Consider the following 23,361-nt stretch of genomic DNA (forward strand, 5'->3'; position numbering starts at 1 on the left):
GTTTATAGTTGCCTGCCGCTTCGATGGGTTTCACCTTCGTGTCTGTGCCGTATGGTTCTTTCCTTTCACCAAAAGTTGTGAAGCATGACGTCATGTTATGGCTTTTGGAGGCGTCGATTATTACAAATACAACGTCACAACAGACAAATGCCCAAAGAGGTGGCTAATAAAAAGATGCCCATAAAAATATGGATGTTATATATTTCAAAAATACAGCAACCCAACTAAAAATGCAATTAACACAAATTATAAACAATATATACACATGATAAAATATTATACAACGCCCATAAAGAATACTTATGGTTGTCTTATTCTAAGAATGGATAGCTTCTCGATTCACCCCAACATGTTTATCGTATTTCTTTTTAAACGTGTCAATTGTGTTACAATTTACTACCTCCGGGGGTAAGCTATTCCATTTATTAGCAACCCTATTAGAGAAAAATTCCCTGCGACACCATAACCTTGCATTGTCCCTCACCAATCGATACTGGTGTCCAATTGTAAAAACAGTCGATTGGCGGTGTACTAAAAGTTCATGGTCCATCCTATTGAAAATTTTGAACACTTCGATCATATCTCCTCGACACCTGCGTTCATCCAATGTAAACATATTCAAAAGATGAAGTCTCTCTTCATAACTCAAGCCGTGTGCCAATAAGGACACGCGTAGCTCTTCTCTGCACCCCTTCAACCAAGTCTATATCCCTCTGTAGGTATGGGTCTCCAAAACCTTAACTCCGGTCCAGGACGAACTAAGGCTCAAAAAAGCGGAAGAATGACTTTAAGAGAATGCGAAGAGACGTTTTTGAAAATAAGACCAAGCATTCTATTCCATATTTTGACCACCGCTGAACAATGTTCAGAAAACCTAAGTCGCTCGTCAATGAGAATTCCCAAATCGATGACCCTAGTTGCATCCGGGATAGTGACACCATTCAACTCGTAAGAGAACCGAGGTTGTTCGAACCAAAATGAGCGACCATGCACTTATCTACGCTAAACGTCATGCTCCATTCATTTGCCCATGCTGCAACCCTGTTTAAGTTGGTCTGGAGCAACTCCCTATCGCTTTCATTCCCGATTACCCCCATTAGCTTCACACCATCTGCGAATTTGCTAGTAATCCATCGGTACCCTGATCGAGTTTGTCGATAAAAAGTGAAAAAAATATGGGGCCAAGGACACTTCCCTGAGGAACTCCACTTGTGCTTGTGACGTCTGTCCAACCAGAGAATTCCCCGTTCACCATAACTCGTTGTGACCTATCTCTTAACCACGATTCCATCCAATTCAGCAAGTTGCCTCCCAATTCCAATCTCGTGTAAACGCTTCAAGAGTTTACCATGTTGGACCCGATCGAATGCCTTCTGGAAATCAAGGTAAACAACGTCGACATTTTTGCTCTTACCCAAAGCCTAAGTCACGTAATCATAAAAGCAAAGGAGGTTAGTTACACATGACTTCCCCTTCCTGAACCCATGCTGATTATCTGACAATAAATTATTCTCGTCTATCCACTTCACAAACTGCCTTTTGATGATAATTTCCAAAATTTCCGAGAGGGAGCTCGTCAAACTCACTGGACGATAATTTGACACCGCTTCTCTACTACCCTTCTTAAATATCGGAACAACGTTAGCAAGTTTCCAATCTCTTGGGACGATACCTTCAGCAACACTACTCCTGTATATCTGTGCGACTGGCCCCAACAATTCATTAGCACATTACCTGAGGACCCTGGGATAGATATCAACTGGTCCTGGTGCTTTGCTTGCACATACATTTCTTAGAAGATTTAGGACCTCCACGTCTTCTACTTGAATATCGTTGAGGGGTTCATTACCCCATGCAACACCCACATATCGAATAACATTATCTCCATTAAAAACCGACGCGAAAAAGTCATGGAAAGCACTACACATGCCTACATTGCTCTCTACCCTAGAGCCTCCTATCGAGAGGGGGCCAACTGTCCCCTTACATCCATTATTGACATATCGAAAAAATGATTTTGGGCCAGAGCCAATGTTATCTGCCAACCTAGATTCAACTGCCTTTTTATACTATCCCTTTCTTCAACAGTCTTCTTTTATCAGTAAACAATGATAGCTCACCTCGTCCACTTTTATACCCTCTGAATGCTCTTTTCTTTTCAAGATAAAGGTTCCGCACGCTATCCGTGAACCATAGAGGGTGCGATGTACAAACACGCTTTTTTCGAACAAAGGGTATGACGTCGTGCAAAACAGAGGACAGCTTCGTACTAAATTCTTCCCACTGACTTACCACCCCTACTGATTCCAACCTGTCTTTGAAAACTTCCGCTAACCTTCTTCTCAAAACATCAAAGTTAGTTCTCCGAAAACAAGGAACCAGTCTTTTGTTATCAACCTTACCCGAGAAAAAGTTACAGTGAAATCTGACGATACGATGATCACTGGAAGAAAACTCTTACGCACGGAAAGATATTCAACTAGATCCGCAGAACTAAATCCAAAATAGCAGTACCCCTAGTGGCTTCTGATACAAAAAATTTTCGAGCACCATTTTAAGAAAGTCTCTTTCATACTGATTTCCAGATGAAAGGTTCTCCCAATCAATACCTGGGTAATTGAAATCCCCTAGTATGAGAACCCTCTTTCGCTTACACATTTAAGGAAATTTCATCATGCAATTTGGCGATGTAGTTTTGATCCCTATTCGGTGGATTGTAAGAAACCCCAACAATAAGTTTATGACGTCTTTTGTTCCCAAGTTCAACCCATATGGTTTCAATATCACTTCTCTGCACGTTACACTCTCTAGCCTTCAAAAACGAGCATCTTTTTTTTCATCATTTACAGTGGAACTTTGCTTTAACGACACTCGATATAACGAGAGATAAATCCCTCTACAACGATATTTTTTCAAGTCTTGTCTGGAAATATCTTCACTCTAGTATTACACTACTACCTCTCGATATAGCAATAATCTCTGTACAACGATATTTTTTATTGGTGTCTACAGAGTATCGTTTTCTCGAATTTTCATTGTGATTGGATTTTTTCCTTTAGAAAATGTATACGTTAAATTAAGGCGACTTGATAAGGTGGCCCTTATTCTAGTGGCTATACGTTAAATTAGTTTTCTTAAAGTGCGCAATATCACCCTCTAGAAAAGGGGTCAAAGGAAGCTATGAGGCTTTTCGAATAGACGTTTTAAGGGGGTCATTCAAGTATCACGTCAGCATCGAGTGGGGGGGGGGGGGAGAGGGGGTTTCAGATTTGCTGACTCTTGATGACAAGGGGTGTTTGAAGGTTGCTTACGTCATTAACAGTCATAGTTTTAAAAATTGAATTTTTGATTTCCGAAATATTGAGTTCGCTTAAGAGATACGAAGCCCAGAAAATTAAATATAAAATATTGAGCCAGACCCATTTTTGAGGTGGATATCCGTGCAATAACACATTGATTTCAACTTTTTAATTATATCTTCTCAAGCGCAAAAATTAGAATTAATGTCTCCGTATTGTCTTATATTATCCAATTGCATCAATCCATATAGTTCAAGGCTCAATTACATTGGGCCATTTTACTAGCTACTTGCTGCTACCGAACTCGCTGTGTGTAAGAACGTTAGGCCGGGTTTTCCATGGAGTAGAACTTTTGCGCCCCGTGCATTGTGAAAACGATGATTGGTTAAAAACCGGAAATCCAGGTTTTCTTGACCAATAAGCGTTTTCACGCTGCGCGCGCTGTAAAAACCTGCTCCTAGGAAAACCTGGCTTTAGCAAATAAAATCGCCGCTCGCTCTGCTAGTGCGAAGCCTTCTGCTGAAATTGGACGACTAGAATGGAATTGCAGAACCCGAGAGGACTTCGCAAACGACTCGCATCTTCAGGCCCAAGCCGTACTACTTCTCGATCACCATGCCGGGAATCCATATCTAGGGGGGGATCCATATAGGAATTATCCATATCTGGGTCTGATTATACCTTCATGTCAGAGCACACGAACTCATTCATAGAAATTGCAATGAACACTGAACTAAAACGGAACATCAAAACTCAAATAATATTCTGTAAAAGCACTAATAATTGAACAGACTATATTTTGATTCTGTTCAAGACAGGCTTATGTCTCATACAGTGCCTGTCTTAAACAGGTTTCACTGTACAACAGCATCATACAATCAAAACAACAATATACACAAAAAATTTACTTTAATCGCTCAGGTTACAAGGAAAAATTAGAATAGAATGCATACATATACATATATAAAAGGATGCAGCAGCATCACAGTTTCTAACATTCAAAAATACCCTCCGAGAGTGCAATACAATCATCAAAACGCCATGCACGATTCAAATCAATAAAAGAAATAATGTAAGCGGTGATCATGCTAAAATGTAAAACTAAACCAAAACAGTGTAATGTTTGTCCAATGAGAGATAAAAATTAAACAAGCACATACAAATCTTTGTACTACATTCATACATTAAAAAAACACTAGAATAAAAAAATAATAATGAAAATATTGCAGTACGATACAAAGAATCGATAACGCCATGCCACTCTCGTTCAAAACCCCAATAAACCTTCCAACAACGCAAACTGATGAGAAGTTAACATTTTGACACGAACCCTTAATCATTTTCAAAACTTAGAATGCAAAATCCAGATAACGGAGCTCAGACAACTGCCACGATGCTTTAAAATAAAGAAACTCGGTTCACTATAAAAATTCCCTCGTAAGAGAGAAAACTGATATTACGAGAATAGAATATTAGAGGCAACGCAGGTTTGGAAGATCATAATCAATTGGACATTTTTTTTTTTGAACAGGTGTTGGTTAATATAATGCCGCAATGGATCTTGACATATATAACAATAGGAATCGGCTGCCTACTTGCCCGCAGGGGTTGACAAATCAAAATAAAATTTAGCCGCACTAACCACAATTTCAATGTGAAAGGGTTTTTTTTTTTTTCAAATCTTCGGGAAACTGTTGACTGAAACTCATTACATGGCTGCCAACTTTCGAGAATGAGAATCAGGGAGGGGAGGTTTTTGTGCGGCTCAAAATTCTGCATAGAAATAAATATGAAAGGGATTTTTGAAAAACAATATATGTATTTTTCATTTAAAGTAAAAGTGTATAGGGATATTTCCCCTTTGCAGAAGCATGACATTACGCACAATTAGCATCAAGTTACCAATCATCGCCAACCAGTACATTAAATTAGCTGTCAATACTACTCTCGGATCATGACAAAAAGAAAAGAAATCACCATCAACCCAGAAATGGGACATATGGTCAAGCCATAGTCTACTACATTCAAAAAAGTTCCATGACTTAATTTTATTATGGAAGAATAAATACAGATAGACTCTGCACATTCGGTGGTTCCTTCAAAGTAACTACCCTGCGCACGCACACACACAATTATGCATTTTTGCAATTGTTCATACAAAAATACAAATGTGGATTGTGTTTTTTCTCACGCCCACCAGTGCCTTTGTCACACTTCTACAGAACCTGAGCATCGTTGTGTCTTTAGCAAATTCTTTATCCGTGGAAAACAAGAAAATGTCACAAAAGGACAAGATCAGGGGAATAAGCTGGTTGTGGAAGTATCAGAATGTGATGTGTTTTAACAGGTAATCTAAACACCAGGAGGGACCTGTGAGTCCTTGACCGTATGCGTGATTGTGTGAAACACAAGCAACCAGATCTTTGGAAGTCTAAGTCGTGGATGCTCTATCACGATAACGAGCCGGCTCACAGGTCCCTCTTGGAGTCAGATTACAGACCAAAATGTCATATTTGGTACTTCCACAACCAGCATATTCCTTGATCTCACCCCACGAGACTTTTTCTTTTTTACTGGGATGAAAAATTTGCTTAAGGTGTACGATTCTCAGGATCTGGACAAGTGAAGCGGGCAAGGATGAAGGCACTGGAGAGTGGGCCAAAAGCGAGCTTACAATACGCATTTGCATCTTTGTATGAACAATGGCTAGAATGCATAATTGCACAGGATAGTTACTTCGAAGGAAACATCAAATAAACAGGTTCTATCCGTATTTATTCTTCCAATAAAATAAGTCTCAGAACTTATTGAACGTAGTAGTACAAGTCATCTCCCCCAATTTTGGATGTCAAAAAGCCGAACTGACACAGAGGCTGTTTGCATAATTTTAGCTTCCCCCTCCGAAAATGAATACAGCTGTCTTTTTTTTTTTTGGGGTAATTTTTTTTCTCCCAAAATTAGGGATTTTTTGCAATCACGGTCAAAATTCACAAGTCATAAGAATTTTTAGGGAGTTCAGGAGACGGAGAAGAAATTCTAGATCCTAATTTGATAGCTATGTCATTGATGCAAGGACAAGCCCTGCTGGCCAGGGAAGGATGAAATCGCACAATTCTCGCGGTGAATACCTCAAATGAAAAAGAAACCACGAAGCTCAGAACTACATGGTAGTATTTAATAAGTTCCGAGACCTGAAGTAGAATTCGCTACTTTTGAGTAATATGGAACACTGAAGTGCAACTATCATTATTATCTCCGAAATAACGACCATATAAAATTTTCAGCACCTGCACAGCCACAAGTGGATCACAAAGTAAATACAAAAAAGCACTATCTTAGACGAATTACGAAATTCGTTAGGAAAACAATTGTTGTCCAACACTGCAGAATAATTTACAAAATATGCAGGAGTAAATATATTGACGAATGTCACAATAGATGGTCTGCTGATCCCTAACGGTGCTTCCTGTATGGTCTATGCATTCCCACCAAAGAAACAAAATCTACAGGGACTGCCAGATGGGGGGGGGGGGGGGGGGACAGAATTGCGGGAGGTATTGCGAGCTAAATATGCCTTCCCGTGATGAACCCAAACCACAGAGAAGCAACAAGAAAATATGGATTATTCTGTGCTTGCCATCGTAGGCACCACAAATTATTCCAATTGAAGAAAAACAAGTTCGCAAATTTCTATATCCAACAACATATGGTGAAAATCCAGAATACTCACCTCTCATAACCAATCTCTGTTCCCAGATCCACTGCGACACACAAAATTTAATTAAAGCCACCAGATCACATAACACGGCACATAGTTACTGTCAAATTGGCATTTAAGAATACACATGAATTTTTGTTCATAGTCAGGATGGGTATCAAAAGTTGACGATCTCAACACGACTGGAGTAACGAAGCACGATTGCTCTGTTATACAAGTCATATGATTAAAAAAAATCTCAAAGCATCATTCAAAGAAGACCCAAAGACAGCTGAGAATTAGAAGCGACTCGACCCAGCATGGGTCGCCTGGTGCTTGATCAATGCCTCCTTGGACCAAAAGTCCCGATTGCACTGGTCGCACTCAAAAGCCTTCTTGTTCGGGTGGAACCTGACGACATGCTTTTCTAGCAGTGCCTTCTCGGTGAAACTCCTGTTGCAGACCTGGCAGATGAACAACACCACAGATTCTTCCTCGTCCTCCTCCCCGTTGTTGCCCTCAGACTTGAGTCGGCGCTCCATCATGGATGATATGACAGCTGCCTTGGTGTTTGGACCCCTGTTCTTCATGGGCTTCTTGCCAGTGTGCATCACAGCATGACAGTTGAGGCTTATGGGTGTCTTGAACCGCTTGTCACAGACCCCGCACACAAACGGACCACGCACAGAGGCAGCAGGTAAGTCGCTCTTCGTCTGTGGGACATAACGTTCTTCGATGATGGATATCTCAGACTGTTGAAGTCTCGACGACGAACGCCTGCCGTCTTCTTCTTCTTCTTTCTTCTCATGGAATTCCACATGTTTCCGGAAGACAGATTCATCCTCAAAGGTCATCTCGCAGTACTGGCAGACAATTCTCTGGGTGCGGCTCGGCTGCCGCGACTCTGGTGATGACATCGACGACGTTGCAGTTTCTTCTGCAGTCTCTTCAGCATATGCCTCATCCATGTGAGTCATAACATGCTTTATCATCTGCAACTTGCGACCAAAAGTGGACTGGCAGATACCACAAGCGTAGGACTCAGCCTGCGACGGTGAGCGAATGGTAGATAACTCCTCCCCACTACTGGAAACCGGCGATCTACTGGATACAAAATGGCTTCTTCTGTGTTGCTCATCGACGTGCCTCTGAAGCTGACTCTTCAAGGTAAAGGTGATCTCACAGACATGACACCTGAACAAGTTTCTGGCATTGGGCGAAGGAGTTGTGGTAACCTTCTTCTTGACACTGACTGGCGCAGAGTGCTCAAGCATATGACCCACCAGCTGCTGCTTGTCTGAAAACATCTTGTTGCAAACGTTACATTCGAAGGCGATCTCCATGTCCTCATCATGATGGCAACGCACATGAGCAGACAACTGCTGCACTTGAGAGAATGTTTGGTGGCAAGTGGGACATTCATACGGGTGTGTTGAAGAGTGCTGCTGCCTCACATGCTCCGAAAGGTGAGACAACTCAGCGAACCCACAACCGCAGACGTTGCACTCAAAGAACTCTTCCTCATCATCATTCTCCACCTCCACCAGTTCTTGCTCGACCTTGTTTCCAGTCCTACTCACAAAGTACCTCTTTGGAGGTTCTGCAACCTCCTGTGATCTGTGCGTCTTCATATGGTCAACAAAGGCGACTGCAGTCGGCAAGAGAGCATGGCACTCATCGCACTCAAAGTTCTGGACAAACTCTTTTGATGGCCGCCTGCCGCTTTTCCTCCCTGCAGAATCGACACGTCTCCCATCATCTATGCTCTGGTCAAAGGCACTCATCAGCGAATTGCACACGACTCCGACAGACTTCCTGACCTTGGCGAGATTTGGCGCAAATGTGTTCCGAAGGAAATCCACATTCAACTGAGGTTTGGGGCTGGGCCCTCGCTCCTTGTTGCCATCATCTTCCACCTCTTCTTCTTCGGCCATGGCTGCTGTTTTCATCATGGTCTCCGTGTCTTCAGCTCTCCTCGCTCTCTGGTTGCGCCCACTCGGTAGCCTTGCCGGGACAGACCTGCGACCCTTCTTTGTTTTCAAGTTGGTATGGACAACCATGTGCCTCTCCAAAGCATACTTGCTGCGGAAGCACTTCTCGCACTGCTCACAGGCATAGGACTTCTGCTCGGCGTGCTCCATCATGTGCTTCGTGTGGTCAGACTTCTTGGAAAAGGATGACTCGCACAGGTCGCAGTTGTAAGTGATGTCTGCAGCAGTGGCTCCCTTGAGATGTGAGCCCCTCACTGACCTCCGTGCTTTACCCATGTCTCACTTCGATTTCGGAAACCTGGAACGATAACAAAAAAGGGAGCATGGCATGAAACAGTGAATACATCAGTATACAAAGCATAGCTGCCAACCTTGGAGAATCAGAATTAGACGGCACATGTCAGAATTCCTCCAAAAAATGAATGACAAATATAAATAGAATTTTTGAAAAAGAAAGGGATTTTTCATAAAAGGAAATAAAACCATAAGGATATTTTCCTGTTTGGGAAAACATGACATTACCAATCAAGTCACCAGTGAGGGAAAAATTACTGTCATTACAACACTCATAATCGAATCAAAGAAAAAAAAGACTTCTTGGAAACAAAATGAATGCTTGATGATTGGCCGAACTAATGCAGATCGTTTGGCAAGAGAATTTTGCCCCTTCCCCCCTATAATTATTCATTTGTAATTTGAAACAATGGCAATAATCTAAGAATGTGAAATCTTAAAGAGGGGGAAACTAAACCACTATATCTCCCTTTTCCTTTCTAGACTGCTGCTGCATCTTCCCCCCCCCCCCACACAGTTGGCTATATTCTCCTCCGAACAATTTTACTGGTTTACAATTTCCTCTTTAGCTTGCAAGTTTGCCATTTCATTCCCGTATGCTGGCAGCTCATTTTGCCACCACGTTAAAGTGAAAGAAAGCATCAGGGATGCACAAATCTAAAAAAAAAATTAAATGGCCGAATCAATACTTCGCATACTTGCAAAACATTACTTACTTTTTCCCCCCATTTGACGGCACATTTACAGATTGCTTAAGTGTCCCATGCAGGGTTTAAGCTAGATAAAAAATTCCTTTCGCAAAAAAGCGAAAATGGGGAGAAAAGCTTTAGCAAAATGCTGCAATTCTAATGTAATGTTTGATGGTTGGACGTCTTGTTGCATACCTCCTGTATGCATTTTTGCGAAAGTGGCTGCTACTTTTTGCGCATTCTACGATTTTCTTTCGCATTTTGCGAAAAATGCGACCGTAGCTTAAACCCTGGTCCCATGGTACATTGAGGGACGTTTTTATGCAAATCCAAACTCTGTATGAAAATTTATACAAAAGGGATTTTCGAAAAACAATGTAAGGATTTTCCCCATGTGCAAAAACATCGCTCAACAGTGCCAAGGCGCCAATCATCACCAACCAGTAGGTTAAATTACCCGTCTTTACTACTTTCCAATCAAAGCCGCCTGGCAGTCGAGTGGTTAGGGAGCTAGTCTCTCACTGTGTAGGTCTGGGTTTGAATCCCAGTTCGTGCATGGATGTTTACTAATACTAACAAATTCCTTGGACGGACCATGCTGATCCCTTGGGAATACGTGATCACATTTTAATTTAAAAACAAAAAAAAATCATGTGCCAACAAAATATTGCCATCGGCTCCAAACAGGACATATTGTCAGAGCAAATACAAGTCATCTCGTCAATTTTGGATGTCACAAGACCGAATTGACGCTGTCTGTTTGCTGAATTTTGTATTTTCCCCCTCAAAATGAAATACCGTATATACTCGTGTATAAGCAGAGTTTTTTTGTGGAAAAATTCCTTCCTCAAGTGGGGGGGGGGGGGGTCGGCTTATACTCAGGTCAGTATTTGGTGAGAAAATATCGACCCAGCAATCAGTAGTAATTTTTGTTGCAGTGTTCGAGAAACCGGCATTATTGGTATGGGATATGTTCAAACCCCCGAAAATGTCAAAGACAAGGCAAAGAAATCGAAAACATCATTGGCTTTGATACCAGGTGGGCTAACGTCGATTGAACAGCCTTTAGATGTGAGCATCAACAAGTCTCTCAAAGACTATTTGAGGAATTTGTGGATCGAATGGATGAGTTCCGATGATAAAGAAACTACAAAAAGCGGTGTCTTGAAGAAACCTGACATTGGCCTAGTGTGCTAACGGGTAGGCTACAATGAGGCGTGGAATTCTGTTTCCACCGAAATTATCACCCGATCCTTCAAAAAGTGTTGCATCAGCAATGCGATGGACGGAACTGAAGATGATATCCTCTTTGAAAGTGACAATCAATGTCGATAACAGCCCAGATGAAGATAAAAACAAAGATGCCGCACCCCCTATGATGATCTGATGGATTACCATGAGCTTGGCGACTTAAAAAGAAACGGATTAAAAAGTTTGAACCATTTTCTATCGTAAATTTCTGTAAGAAGCTAATAATTTTACATGAAAATATAAGAATTTTTTTTCCTCTAAAATGCACAGATTTTTTGGGGTCGGCTTATACACGGATTTTCAATTTATTGCGGATTTGGTCGGCTTATACACGAGTATATACGGTACTTTCTTTGCTATTTGACGCAATGGTGACAATTTACAGTACGCTCGTGATGTGATTTCAGAAGATTAAAAACAAAAGCATGTGTTTCTTCCCAGTAAAATTTTTGGGAATAATTTTTCACTAAAATAAGGGATTTTTTTACAATCATGGCTAAAATTCGGGAGATATATAAGAATTACTCGGGAGACCAGGAGATGGAGTAGAAATTCGGGAGAATTGGTAGCTATGATATTCTGTACTATTATAAATTACCTGGACTACTATTATAAATTATCAGTCCACAACAATTCTTATTGAATATAATAATAATTATTCTTCAGTTATTTAGACATCATAGGTGCCAATTCACACACTTGAAAACCGCCGGAAAAAAAGTCGCCAATTTGGCGTGTCCCTTATACCAAAGCTGTTCCGAGATCCAAAACAATAAAATTCTCAACCAACGAAACTGGATACAGTGCAACCTCGCTACAACGATATTCGATATAACGATAACCCCTCTAGTTATATTTTCTCTTGGTCACCGAAGTATCGTTATACACTCGAATCCCGTTGTAACGAACTCCAAGACACCGGAGAAATCGCTACGTTATAACGAAATTTCGTTATAAAGGATTTCTAGGTTTTCACATTGTTCTTATGCAAACTTATCTGGGGGATTACAAAAGTGTTCGTTAAAACGAGAGTCCACTGTATCGAGGGAAGGGGTAGGTATTTCGTTTCCACCGTAGGATCCATAAAAACCCACGTATTTTGAACGCATAAAACGCAATCAAATTAAAAAAAGAAATCAAATGTCTCGGGTGAAAGAAATTGATACCATTCACATGTTTCGGGGCAAAAAAATGGCCGAAAAGTACACAACCATCGATTTAATCATGATTTAATATAATCATCAGGACGAAGTTTTTTATGATTGAATTCAAACTTACGGGATCGTTTAATGATTGAACGGATGGTTTCTTCGGAGATCAATCAAATTAGCAACAATCACGAACGCCACCGAAGGAAATAGAAAACGGTCACCTGAAAGGAACGGCGTTTGTTTTGAAACTCGTCACGTGATACGGTTTTTTCTCTTTGTGGGCTCTGAGAGCGGGGCTTTACAACGACTAGGTACTGTATAGGATCTCACTCACTGAGCTATAAAGCCGCAAGGTTTCTAGAAAATATAAAGCCGGGTTTTCCTAGGAGCCCTGCTCCGTGTGTAGAATGTAAACACTGATTGGTTTAAAAAAACCTGAATTTCAAGTTTTTAACCAATCAGCCATTTCACGCTACACGCACCGTAGAAAACCTTTTCCTAGGAGTAGAACTTTTGCGCCGTGTGCAGCGTGAAAATGCTGATTTGTTAAAAACCGGAAATTCGGGTTTTTTTTTACCAATCAGTGACTTAACGCTGCTCGCGCTGTAGAAACCTGCTCCTAGGAATAGGTGTTTTGCTCCGCGAACCGAATAGTATAATTATGCGTCGGCAGAAACGTGTTACTTAATCACGCTACGCGTTTGTGTTTTCCTAGCGTGGCGCATCAGATCAGGACGGCTATATTGTAGTATACGGCCATGGCATCAGCTACTCTGTCGTCTGCATGCTCCGGTTTGAAGGGAAGGGAAAGAAAACACAAGAGTGAAGAGAACATCGGCAAAACGCGCGACACACGACGCATTTGACTCCTCCAGAAGCAGTCCGCCAATCACGCCCGACGTAACCCAAGTTGTCGCCTGACGTCAATAAAAACGTTTTTTGGAAGTCATAAAATGTCTCAAACATGACGTGATAAAATGGTCATTATGTCCATTTTGGAAACGTCAAAAATGACCATTTGCAAATAGTTAGACTTTCAGAAGATAGATGGCGCTATTCGGAGAGAGGGATAAAATCTCACTTTCTGAGACAGGTCGGAGTCGAACCTGGTTCGTTCTCAGATTGTCCCTATGTATAGCACGCCTTTACCGATTGCGCTATCGTAGCAGTAGCCAGCTGGTGTTATTTAATGAGGACTTTAAAAGTATTGATTAATTATATTACAATTACCGTTTAATCTCTTGCTGAGTTTAGCCGATGGCAGTTATTTTTTCGTTTTATTTTATTTTTTTATCCATGAAAAATATAGTAATATAATTATAAATATAATTATTTGCGTTATTTATAATTATCGAAAAAAAAAGTTTTAAAAAAATTCATTTTTTTTTTTTAGCTCAATGAATTCGTTGCATCTTTTTGAATTTTTGACAGATTTCACAGATCTTCTGATCGTCCGTAAAAAACATGATATGGATGCAGTTATAATTTATATAACGTACGTTGATAAATTTATATCAACAATTACTCATTGAAAAATTTTGCATTTCCATTCAAAACAAAATCGCAATTAAAAGTACTTCATTTATCTTGTGACAACCAGTAACGAATAGGCCTAAGGTAATTTTGAAACACCCTCTGAAGGTTCATTAACAAACATTTTGGATAATTTTTATATTTTAACCGGAACAGAATTTTTCACTTGGAAAGAAATTCGTGATTTTTATGACGCAAAATCGTTTACGCCATAAAAAATCACGTCATTTCATGACCTTCATGGCTAATAAGGTCATGAAATGACCTGATATTTCATTTGGGTCATCAAGAATCACGTTATTTCCTGACCTTTATTGTTCGTGGTCATTAAATGACTTTGAAATGGCGCGATTTTTTTTTTTTGACTGACGTCATTCAGAGAAAATGACCAAATTTTCACGTCATATTTGACATCAGGCGACTACTTGGGAAAACGCTGTCGTGAGCCGCGTTGCGCTCTGTAGGAAAACAGTCATACTGTTTTTCTTATTGGTGAGTCGATGGCGTGTCGCGCTGGGCAATTCACGTTGCACGCGGCAAAGAAAACCTGCTCCTAGGAAAACCCGGCTTTAAGTAACTTATAGCTCAGTGATTTCACTACATGGGGGGGGGGGGGGGGGAGGGAGAGAAATACGGGACATTGCCAATTATTGCCAAAAATATCACCAAAAGACAGTAAATTAGCCAAATATTACTAAAATCTCTGAAAATGTCTATTGTTGGAAAATGAAACTCCGCTGTAGACTTTTTTTTTTTTCAAACCGAGCACAACTCAGGTCTATCGCCATGGGCAATTTACTACTTAGCGAGTTGTGCCGGAGTGTACCTAACAGTCTGAGTGCGTATCCAGTGTTGGGTATGATTTTTCAGTGCTGCCATCTATGTTTCAGAAGTAAAGTGAGTGAAGTGTAGCGACTGGATATTTTTACTGCTTGTAGGCCTGTTGCTCTCTGTGGCGAGACTTTTCAACGGGGAGATCGGCTCGCATTTGCGCCTCGAAGTTGGGAACCACAGAAAACCAACTTCAGCCGACCACCAATGTGGCGACGGTGGTGTTCGAACCCGGATCGCCGCCATGCGTGTCCGTCACTATGACCACACGAACACCACAGCGGCTCCCGTGTAGACTGTAGGTTGTTGTGGATTCCACGAAATAAAACGTTCACCAAGACAATAAATCCATATTGTTATTTATACGGTTACAGGGTTACAGGCCAGTAGCCAGAAATTTCGTTCGGAGGGGGAACACTTTCGTTTCAGGGGGGAGGGGGAACAAAGTGATAGAACAATAGATTTGGCATTCTTTTCCCTTTTTTCGGTCACTTTCTTACATTTCGGGAGGGGACCAGACCCCCCTCTTTGCGTACGCCAATTTTCATATGCTTTCCCACACTCATGGTCACTGTTTTGGTCGTTCACAAGTTTGCACATGGATCTAGATCACTGTCTTGGTCATCGACATTCCACACTTTTTAGATCATGCTTTTGGTCATTCATATGCTTGCACGCACTCTAGGTAACTCTTTTGCTCACTCACGGGCTTACAAATTCTCTAGATCACTTTTTGGTCATTCACTGACCTATCCTCTAGCTGTATAGGCAGAGGCGGTTATTGAGGGTTATACAAATTTTGCCGCCCTTCCCCCAATTTTCTTAGCCAATCATTTCTCCAATTCGACGCAACTTTGAACTTACTGCCCTGCCCATTGGCCCGTTAAGCCCCCTATAAATACGCCACTGCATGGGCCCTCACATGGTGAGACTAACAGGGCTCAGGATGATTCTAATCGTCTCTTGATTTTTAAGTCTACAAATTCACTATAGTGGGGACTAAAAATATGAAAAATCTGAGCACCCCCCCCCCCCCACAAAAAAAAGAAACCTAGCTCAAGAGCCCTGCTTCAGAAGGTGGGCTTTTGAATATAGCCTCCTATAATATCTGAAAATATAGGCCCCTCGGCTCCATCCAATAATTTGAAATCTTTCAGATGCGAATAAATAAGTACCTGGATTAAACGTTACAAGTGGATCCCGCTTACAACATTTCACCAAAAACCATCATAAAAAACGTTGTAGGCTGAAAACCGCTTCATACGAGAAATATCAATGAATATTAGTGAAAGATGGGATCACGAAAATGTGTCGTACTAAGAGGGAAAAGGTTAGAGCAGTCCATGGCCCCCACACGGGCCACTTTATGATGAATTTATAGCGTGAAAAAACAAATAATGATGAAAATCATCCTGGGCCCCAGGGCTGTAGCCTTGTCAGCCCACCCCTTGTGGGGGCCATGGAGCAGTCCCTTGATCAGATACTTGGTCAGTCTTTTGCTCCCTTCCACCTCCTGTAATGTTGAGAGCAACAGAGAAAGGAAGTAAAAGGATGAAATACGCTCCCCTCCGGTCCAGCGCCCGGGGCACTAAACATCCCCCCCCCCACCGCCTACAAGTTTCGGCCCTGAGGAACATTATAAGCGAAATCCACTATATAAAATTGATTTTGTGGTACCGGATGTTCTGTGGGAATTAAATTTAACCACGAGAAGGAATTGTCTCCGACAAAAATCGTAAGATTAATATTGTGCACTTGATAATATCATGATAAATTATTTACAAAATGCTAATCATTCCATTTTGTATGAAGGTAAGCTTTTGTTATTTAACGTAGCTGCGGCGGAAAAACGTGTTTTTGAATAGGTTTGTGACAACCCTAGTCTGCACAAAATCGCAAGAGAAATTCATTATTCTAAATCGTGCAATTAGAATTTCACTATGCAATTTTTTTACTCTTAAATTTTTCTTAATATTATGCACACCGATTTATACCCACATATTTTACTGAAACATGCACCAATTATTTATTGTTATCAAAAACTTGTTTCTATAACTTTTCAATGTTATATTTGAATATTTATAAAATAACTTCATAATTTATCTTGACTTTCTACTCGCATAAGCCAGATTCACCATTCAGTATTTTGTATGTTTGTGTTTCCCCAGTGTTTTGTATTTCTTGATTAGTATTTCCGAAACTCGTGATAAGGTGATGCCAAATTAAAAACGGCACTGCCCTCCTTCTATTCTAGTCTAATTTTCGTGACTACTCTTTCCACGAATTCACCACCCAGTGCTATAACCCGCTTGCCAACCCCAACTCCTGCAACTACACATGCGTTAAAGTCACCCTTTTAGTCATTCACATGCTTGCACACTATTTTGGTCCATAGACTTAAGATATAAATAGACCGCGCACGCTATTCATAAAACTTGTCGAACGTGAAGAAAAGATGAGCAGTATTGTCGGGGAAAGAACAGGTTCTGCGCTATTACATTTGGCGCGTTTTCGCAGAAGCTAGGATGTTGCTGTAACGAAATTTGACTCAATTCGATCAAGTTGATGAAAACTTTCCTTCATTTTTTCAATGAATTTCACTCATTTTTATGTGAAATATTTAGGGAGTATCAGATTTGAAAAAATAAATTCTATAAAATAAACAAATATTGGAAAACGAAATTTTTTTATTTTCCATTAAGGGATAATTCTTAATAATTTCTTAACACATGGGTTTTTAAATTTTAATTGGATATATAATATTTAAAGGAAGTGAATATAAACAGTCTAAATTTCATGAAATAAATTTTTTTGGCACAGTTTTTAATAGCTTTCTAAATATCTATACACACACAGGAAACAAAATATTGTATACAACAAATATATAATGTTTATGTTACTGTAAATTTGATAAATCCGTAGTGCGCGTTATCTTCAGAAATTATGCATAATAGTTGGTAAATATATGCATAATTACCAATATTTTTAGTAAGTTTGATGAAGCATTTATCACTTTTTACGAATGAATCGAATAATTCTCAAAATGAAGTTAGTAAGTTTAATGAATATGGAAAAAATCCATGCTGAAATATCACTTTATTTCAACAACTTAGTTCTGTCCGTATGAGATGCGTGCACTACACATATTTCGCCATAAAAATTAAATTAATAATAAATGCGAAGATAGAGATTTTTTTTCATCGGCTTAGTTCATGTTGGCTTTTGCTGTTTTATTTATCTGCATATGCAAACATAACCGTTATACTGATCGAATTCATCTTCCTAGATGGGAGTTCGGGCGTAATGTCTGGAAAATATAAGTTATTGTTTGACGATTTATCACATTTATCAATACGAACTGGGGATTGTACATAATCACTGATAAAAAGGGATAAATGCAATAAAATTTATCATGTATAATATAATATTTACACATGTCACATATATATATATGTGTGACATATGTAATCTCTTCGCTCCAAAAGTATGCATATGTTAATCTTAATTTAAGGTATTAAATCGTTTTTAGAATGATTCTTTTTCAAGATAACATCTGAGGTACACAATATATGACTTCAGGTCTTAGTACAGATATTGACTCGAAAAATCAATTGAATAATTAATTTTCTTGTTTGAAGAGGCAATTTCAGATACAACAAACATAAATTAATGAATAAAAAAATTTCTTTTCTGTAATAGTTTTATCTCAGGTGTGAAGAGGGGTAAAAATACTATTATTTTTAGAGGTTGTTATGCATTTTTATGCAAAACTGCAATTGTCTAGAGGGGAGGGGGGAGGTTTTCCTCACATTCTATTTAAATAGAATATTTTTCATAAATTTCTCCTTCTGAAAAGCATATTTTCTTCCAAGTTGAGCAAAACTCGAATGAACTCACTAGCTCGCCAAATCTCGCCAAATCTTGCGGAGACGTATATTTCAGTTAAAACTTCATAAAACTCACAATTTCAATCATTTATTGCCAAAAATTCTATTAAAACATTTAATAATGATTCATGACATTTGAATTTTACCAAAACTTGGAACTTTAATTGAATTAAATCAAAAATGGAGTCGTTAAAAACTGAGATTACGTCAGAAATCCATTGCATCGTCAATTTAATATTCCAATTTTTAATTTATAAGAAGGGGAAATAAGCAAAAAAGTATTCCTTTGTGAAAGGATAATGTTCCTCCTTTCCTAAACCGTTTAGAACATCCGAAAGCTGCACACGTGGTGACCATTCTAATGAAAAATAAGACAGCACTTGGAGATCGTCATACGAACAGCCATAAGGAAAGCATTGCCAGCGAGATTTCCTGACCAGCCTTTCGACCGGAGTCACGTGACTCCGGATCTTTGCTTCACATTGTAACCCCTCGCGCGCACTCTATAGTATTATTACTCTGTGTTTTGGTCACTGTTTGGTTATTTGCACACGTTTTTGGCAATGCTGTCTTAACGCATGCCTCCCACCGGCAGGAACCTCAAGTGCGGGTGGGGGGGAGGGAACTCGTGAAGATGATATCTGGATAAAATTTTAGTAAGTAAACATGTCTCGCCGGGTAAAATCAGAAAATCCCTTTGCCCCCGAGGGCCCAGTGTGTGCTTAAGACGGTTGACTCTAGCCCACTCACTGGTCTTACGCTCCGTAGGTCAATCGTTTGGTCATTCACATGCTTATTCTCGCTCTAAGAAACTCTTTTACTCACTCACGTGCTTGCAAACTCTCCAGGTTACTCTTTTGGTCACTCCCTGACCTAGTCAATTACTGTCTGAGCAGAGGTAGATTTATAGGGGGTTATACAAATTTCACCACCCTTCTCCCATTATACTAATTTTCTTGGCCTCTCTGAACATGCTGGCCTGGACTATAGCTTACTAAGCTCCCCCCACTGTCTCCAGTAGCGTGACATGCGGGGGTTTAAAACCTGAGTGTGGAAAAAAACAAAAAAATAGCTTAAAAAAACGCAGATCGAGTTAAATATTTCGTTTATATTAGTATTAATATATATAATTATATATTATACTAAAGAGATTAATTATTAGTATAATGGACCCCCCCCCCTAATCTGTCACCAGGGTGTGCTGGGGTGCCGAAATCGAAGAATTACTGCAAATTGATTGAAAAATCTCATTTAAATAATATAAACTTCTGTTCATAGACATGCACTGATGTTTTCTTCTTCTATGCTCGAAGAAAACCGGCCTAGGGCCGGTATTACGAAAGTTTTATAAAAGTCCTTTTATAAAACTTGAAGAATTCAACCAATAAGATTATCGATTGCATTTGCTCGAATGTAACCTATGAGCTTTATTGGTTGAATTTTTTGAGTTTTATAAAAGGGATTTTATTAAAGTGTTATAGTGTAAGGCCGGTATTACACCATAAAAGTTTGATGAAATCCCTTTTATAAAACTTAAAAATTCCAACCAATAAAGCTCATAGGTTACATTCGAGCGAATGCAACCGATAATCTTATTGGCTACATTTCTTAAGTTTTATAAAAGGACTTTCAGAAAACTTTTATAGTGTAATACCGACCTAAAAGCACCGGATTATTGAGATTCTATCTGTATACGTAGTATTATCCTTGTCGTACGCAAAGGCGGGTAGAACCCCAACACCCCCCCCCCCCTCAAGCCGAGATTGTACTGTTATTTTGCAGGAGAAAACGTAACCGCCCTTCAGGAGAAAAAAAATTGAAACCTCCTTCACCCTCCTCTCGAGAATATTCTGCTTACGCCTATGGTAGTATGGGATACTTTATTTGAAGACAAAGAATATGGGTTTCCGACGCAAAAATTTTCATAAATCGGGTGTTCAAAGCTGGACATTTTAATTAATAAAGTATCTACCTTCTTTGACATAAAAAAATATTTACCGAATACGTTCTGATGTATTTTTATTTGTGTATATTGTTTTGTCCGGTTAACTACGAGCCTTAGTTGTTATCAAGCAAAAGGAGTAGGAAATAGGATTTTCTAGGGGCATTTTAAAATAATAATTCCAAAGGCGCGTATACACTAGCGCGCGGATCATGCAATGAAAGCATTCGCAATTGGTTGTTCGGTAATTTGTACGGTGTTGCGAACGATTCTTGAGCTGTTTTCACCGGACCCACCTGGAATCGTGGAACCTGGAACCCACCTGGAACACAAAGGAAGTTTGTGTACCCACGAGCGGATTAGAACCGCTGCAGGGGGTCGTGCGTTGCAAGATCTGAGCGCTAGTGTATACGCGCCTTTATGCTTTCGATATTCTGCTTTCTTTTCATCCGCAGAGTTTTCATTTATTCGTACAGTTGCACTTGATACTGTTAAAATAAATTTTTTTTAGCTGGTAATGTGCATTTTTTAATGAGTTGCTTATTGAAAAAAATATCAATTCTTATTAAACAAATTTTTATTTTCTTTTAATTTTTAACTACCTTCAATTTTTAATTTTTAATTAATTTAAAATTAACTTAAATTAAAAGTTTTAAAAAATATTAATTTTTTATATTTTAAGCATTTTTGCGTCTGCGGACACTAGGTTGGGCCTCAAAGATCGAAGCAAATAAATAAACTGTTTTAGTTACTCAATAACTATGAGTTGACGAATTGGCAGTATTTCAAGTGATGTGTATATATATACAGTCAAATCTCGTTAGTACGTCACGCGCTTAACACGTCACTCCGCTTACCGGGTCACTTTTGGGAAGTCCCAATTGTCCTCAGGCAGTAATTGGCACAGCTATGGCTACTCCGTTAAACGAGTCACTCCGCTTACTTAGTCATCTTTTTGCTCTCCCAAAAGCGACTCATTAACGAGGTTTGACTGTATACATACAGGGCCGCAACTAGATGCTTGGTCACCCGTTGCAAGTGTGCATTTTGGCGCCTCCTTGTAATGCTGAAGGAGATGTTTAGAATAAAATTTGCGCCCCCTCTGGTCCAGCGCCCGGGGCACGAGACCCGCCTGCTCCAACCCCCCCCCCCCAGTTGCGGCCCTGCATATATGTAAATATTTGCATTTTCTCTAAATACTACAAGTATTTTCAATATTTGAGTAGCCATAAGTGAGTTGAAATATTTAGTGGAGTGAGGTTCTCAATGGGATCATTCCATGAAGGAATGAATAACCTCCATGGGATCATCCAGTTCCCCTTTATATACGTATATTTATGGCCACTAGAATGGTCGCCTTACGTAAGTGGCTACAACCTTACGTATATGAAGCATCGAGCTTACTAGATATTACTGGAACCCCTTTTATATGCTGTATATGAAGGCGTCTTACATATTAAGTGAGAGAGTATGACGTCAGCGGTCTCCGCCTTGGCAGGGCTAAGACGCCTTCATATAAGTATTAAGTGTATTAAGGAGTTCTAGGCAGGGCCAGCAGTGCTGAGACTACACCTTCTAGAGCAGAAGGTATTGGCTGAGAACGGTGTCTTCCAACATCATTTGACGGAAGATCACGTGACTCGATGAAAAAACACACGATTCCCCATTATTTTCTTATGGCATAAATAGGAGTTTAAAACAATGAATGACAGAAATAATTTCAGCATCGATGAGATAATTCCATAATTAATGAAAGAGATAATTACAGAATTAATGAAAGAGATAATTACAGAATTAATGAAAGAGATAATTACAGAATTAATGAAAGAGATAATTACAGAATTAATGAAAGAGATAATTACAGAATTAATGAAAGAGATAATTCCATAATTAATGAAAGAGATAATTACAGAATTAATGAAAGAGATAATTACAGAATTAATGAAAGAGATAATTACAGAATTAATGAAAGAAAATATTCTAGAATTAATGAAAGAAAATATTCTAGAATTAATGAAAGAAAATATTCTAGAATTAATGAAAGAAAATATTCTAGAATTAATGTAAGAGATGATTTCAGCATTGATGAAAGACAATAGTCTAGAATGAAGGAAAGAGATAATTCCAGAATGAAGGAAAGAGGTAATTCCAGAATGAAGGAAAGAGATTATTCCAGAATGAAGGAAAGAGATAATTCCAGAATGAATGGAAGCGATAATTCCAGAATGAATGGAAGCGATAATTCCAGAATGAATGGAAGCGATAATTCCAGAATGAATGGAAGCGATAATTCCAGAATTAATGAGATATAATTTCAGAATCAATGAAGGAAAGTGATAATTCCAGAATAATGAGATATAATTTCTGAATCAATAAAAGAAATAGTTCCAGCAAAGAAATAATTTCAGAATTGATGAAAGAAACAAATCCAGAATTGATGAAAGAAACAAATCCAGAATTGATGAAAGAAACAAATCCAGAATTAACGAAAGAAACAAATCCAGAATTAACGAAAGAAACAAATCCAGAATTGATGAAAGAAATTATTCCAGGAAGTAATGAAAGATATAATAATTAATAAAGGAAATAATCTAAGAATTAATGAAGGTAAATTCCAGAATTGATGAAAGAAATTTTTCAACATTAACAAAAGAAATTATTCCAGCCATTAATGAAAGAAATGATTCCAGTATTAATGAAAGAAATGATTCCAGCCATTAATGAAAGAATATTAATGAAAGAAATGATTCCAGTATTAGTGAAATAAAATTTAATTATTTATTTAATTTAATTTCA

The 23,361-nt window shown here is 39.1% G+C and overlaps 1 protein-coding gene across 1 annotated transcript; it reads right to left on the reverse strand.

Moving 5' to 3' along the window:
• Window positions 1-4,191: 4,191 nt before the first annotated feature.
• Window positions 4,192-12,655, reverse strand: LOC149067916 (uncharacterized). Its single transcript, XM_089252082.1, has 2 exons — window positions 12,500-12,655; window positions 4,192-9,285 (listed from the first exon to the last, which is right to left on the reverse strand). Exon 2 carries the CDS (start codon window positions 9,261-9,263, stop codon window positions 7,296-7,298), a length of 1,968 nt encoding a protein of 655 aa, XP_089108208.1. The 5' UTR covers window positions 9,264-9,285; window positions 12,500-12,655; the 3' UTR covers window positions 4,192-7,295.
• Between the last annotated feature and the right edge of the window lie 10,706 nt (window positions 12,656-23,361).

The sequence above is a fragment of the Pholcus phalangioides genome, unplaced genomic scaffold (assembly GCF_987345545.1).
Source record: "Pholcus phalangioides strain wild (caught in Gottingen) unplaced genomic scaffold, Ppha-v1.0 ptg000028l_1, whole genome shotgun sequence".
In the NCBI taxonomy this organism is placed as follows: Eukaryota; Metazoa; Arthropoda; class Arachnida; order Araneae; family Pholcidae; genus Pholcus; species Pholcus phalangioides.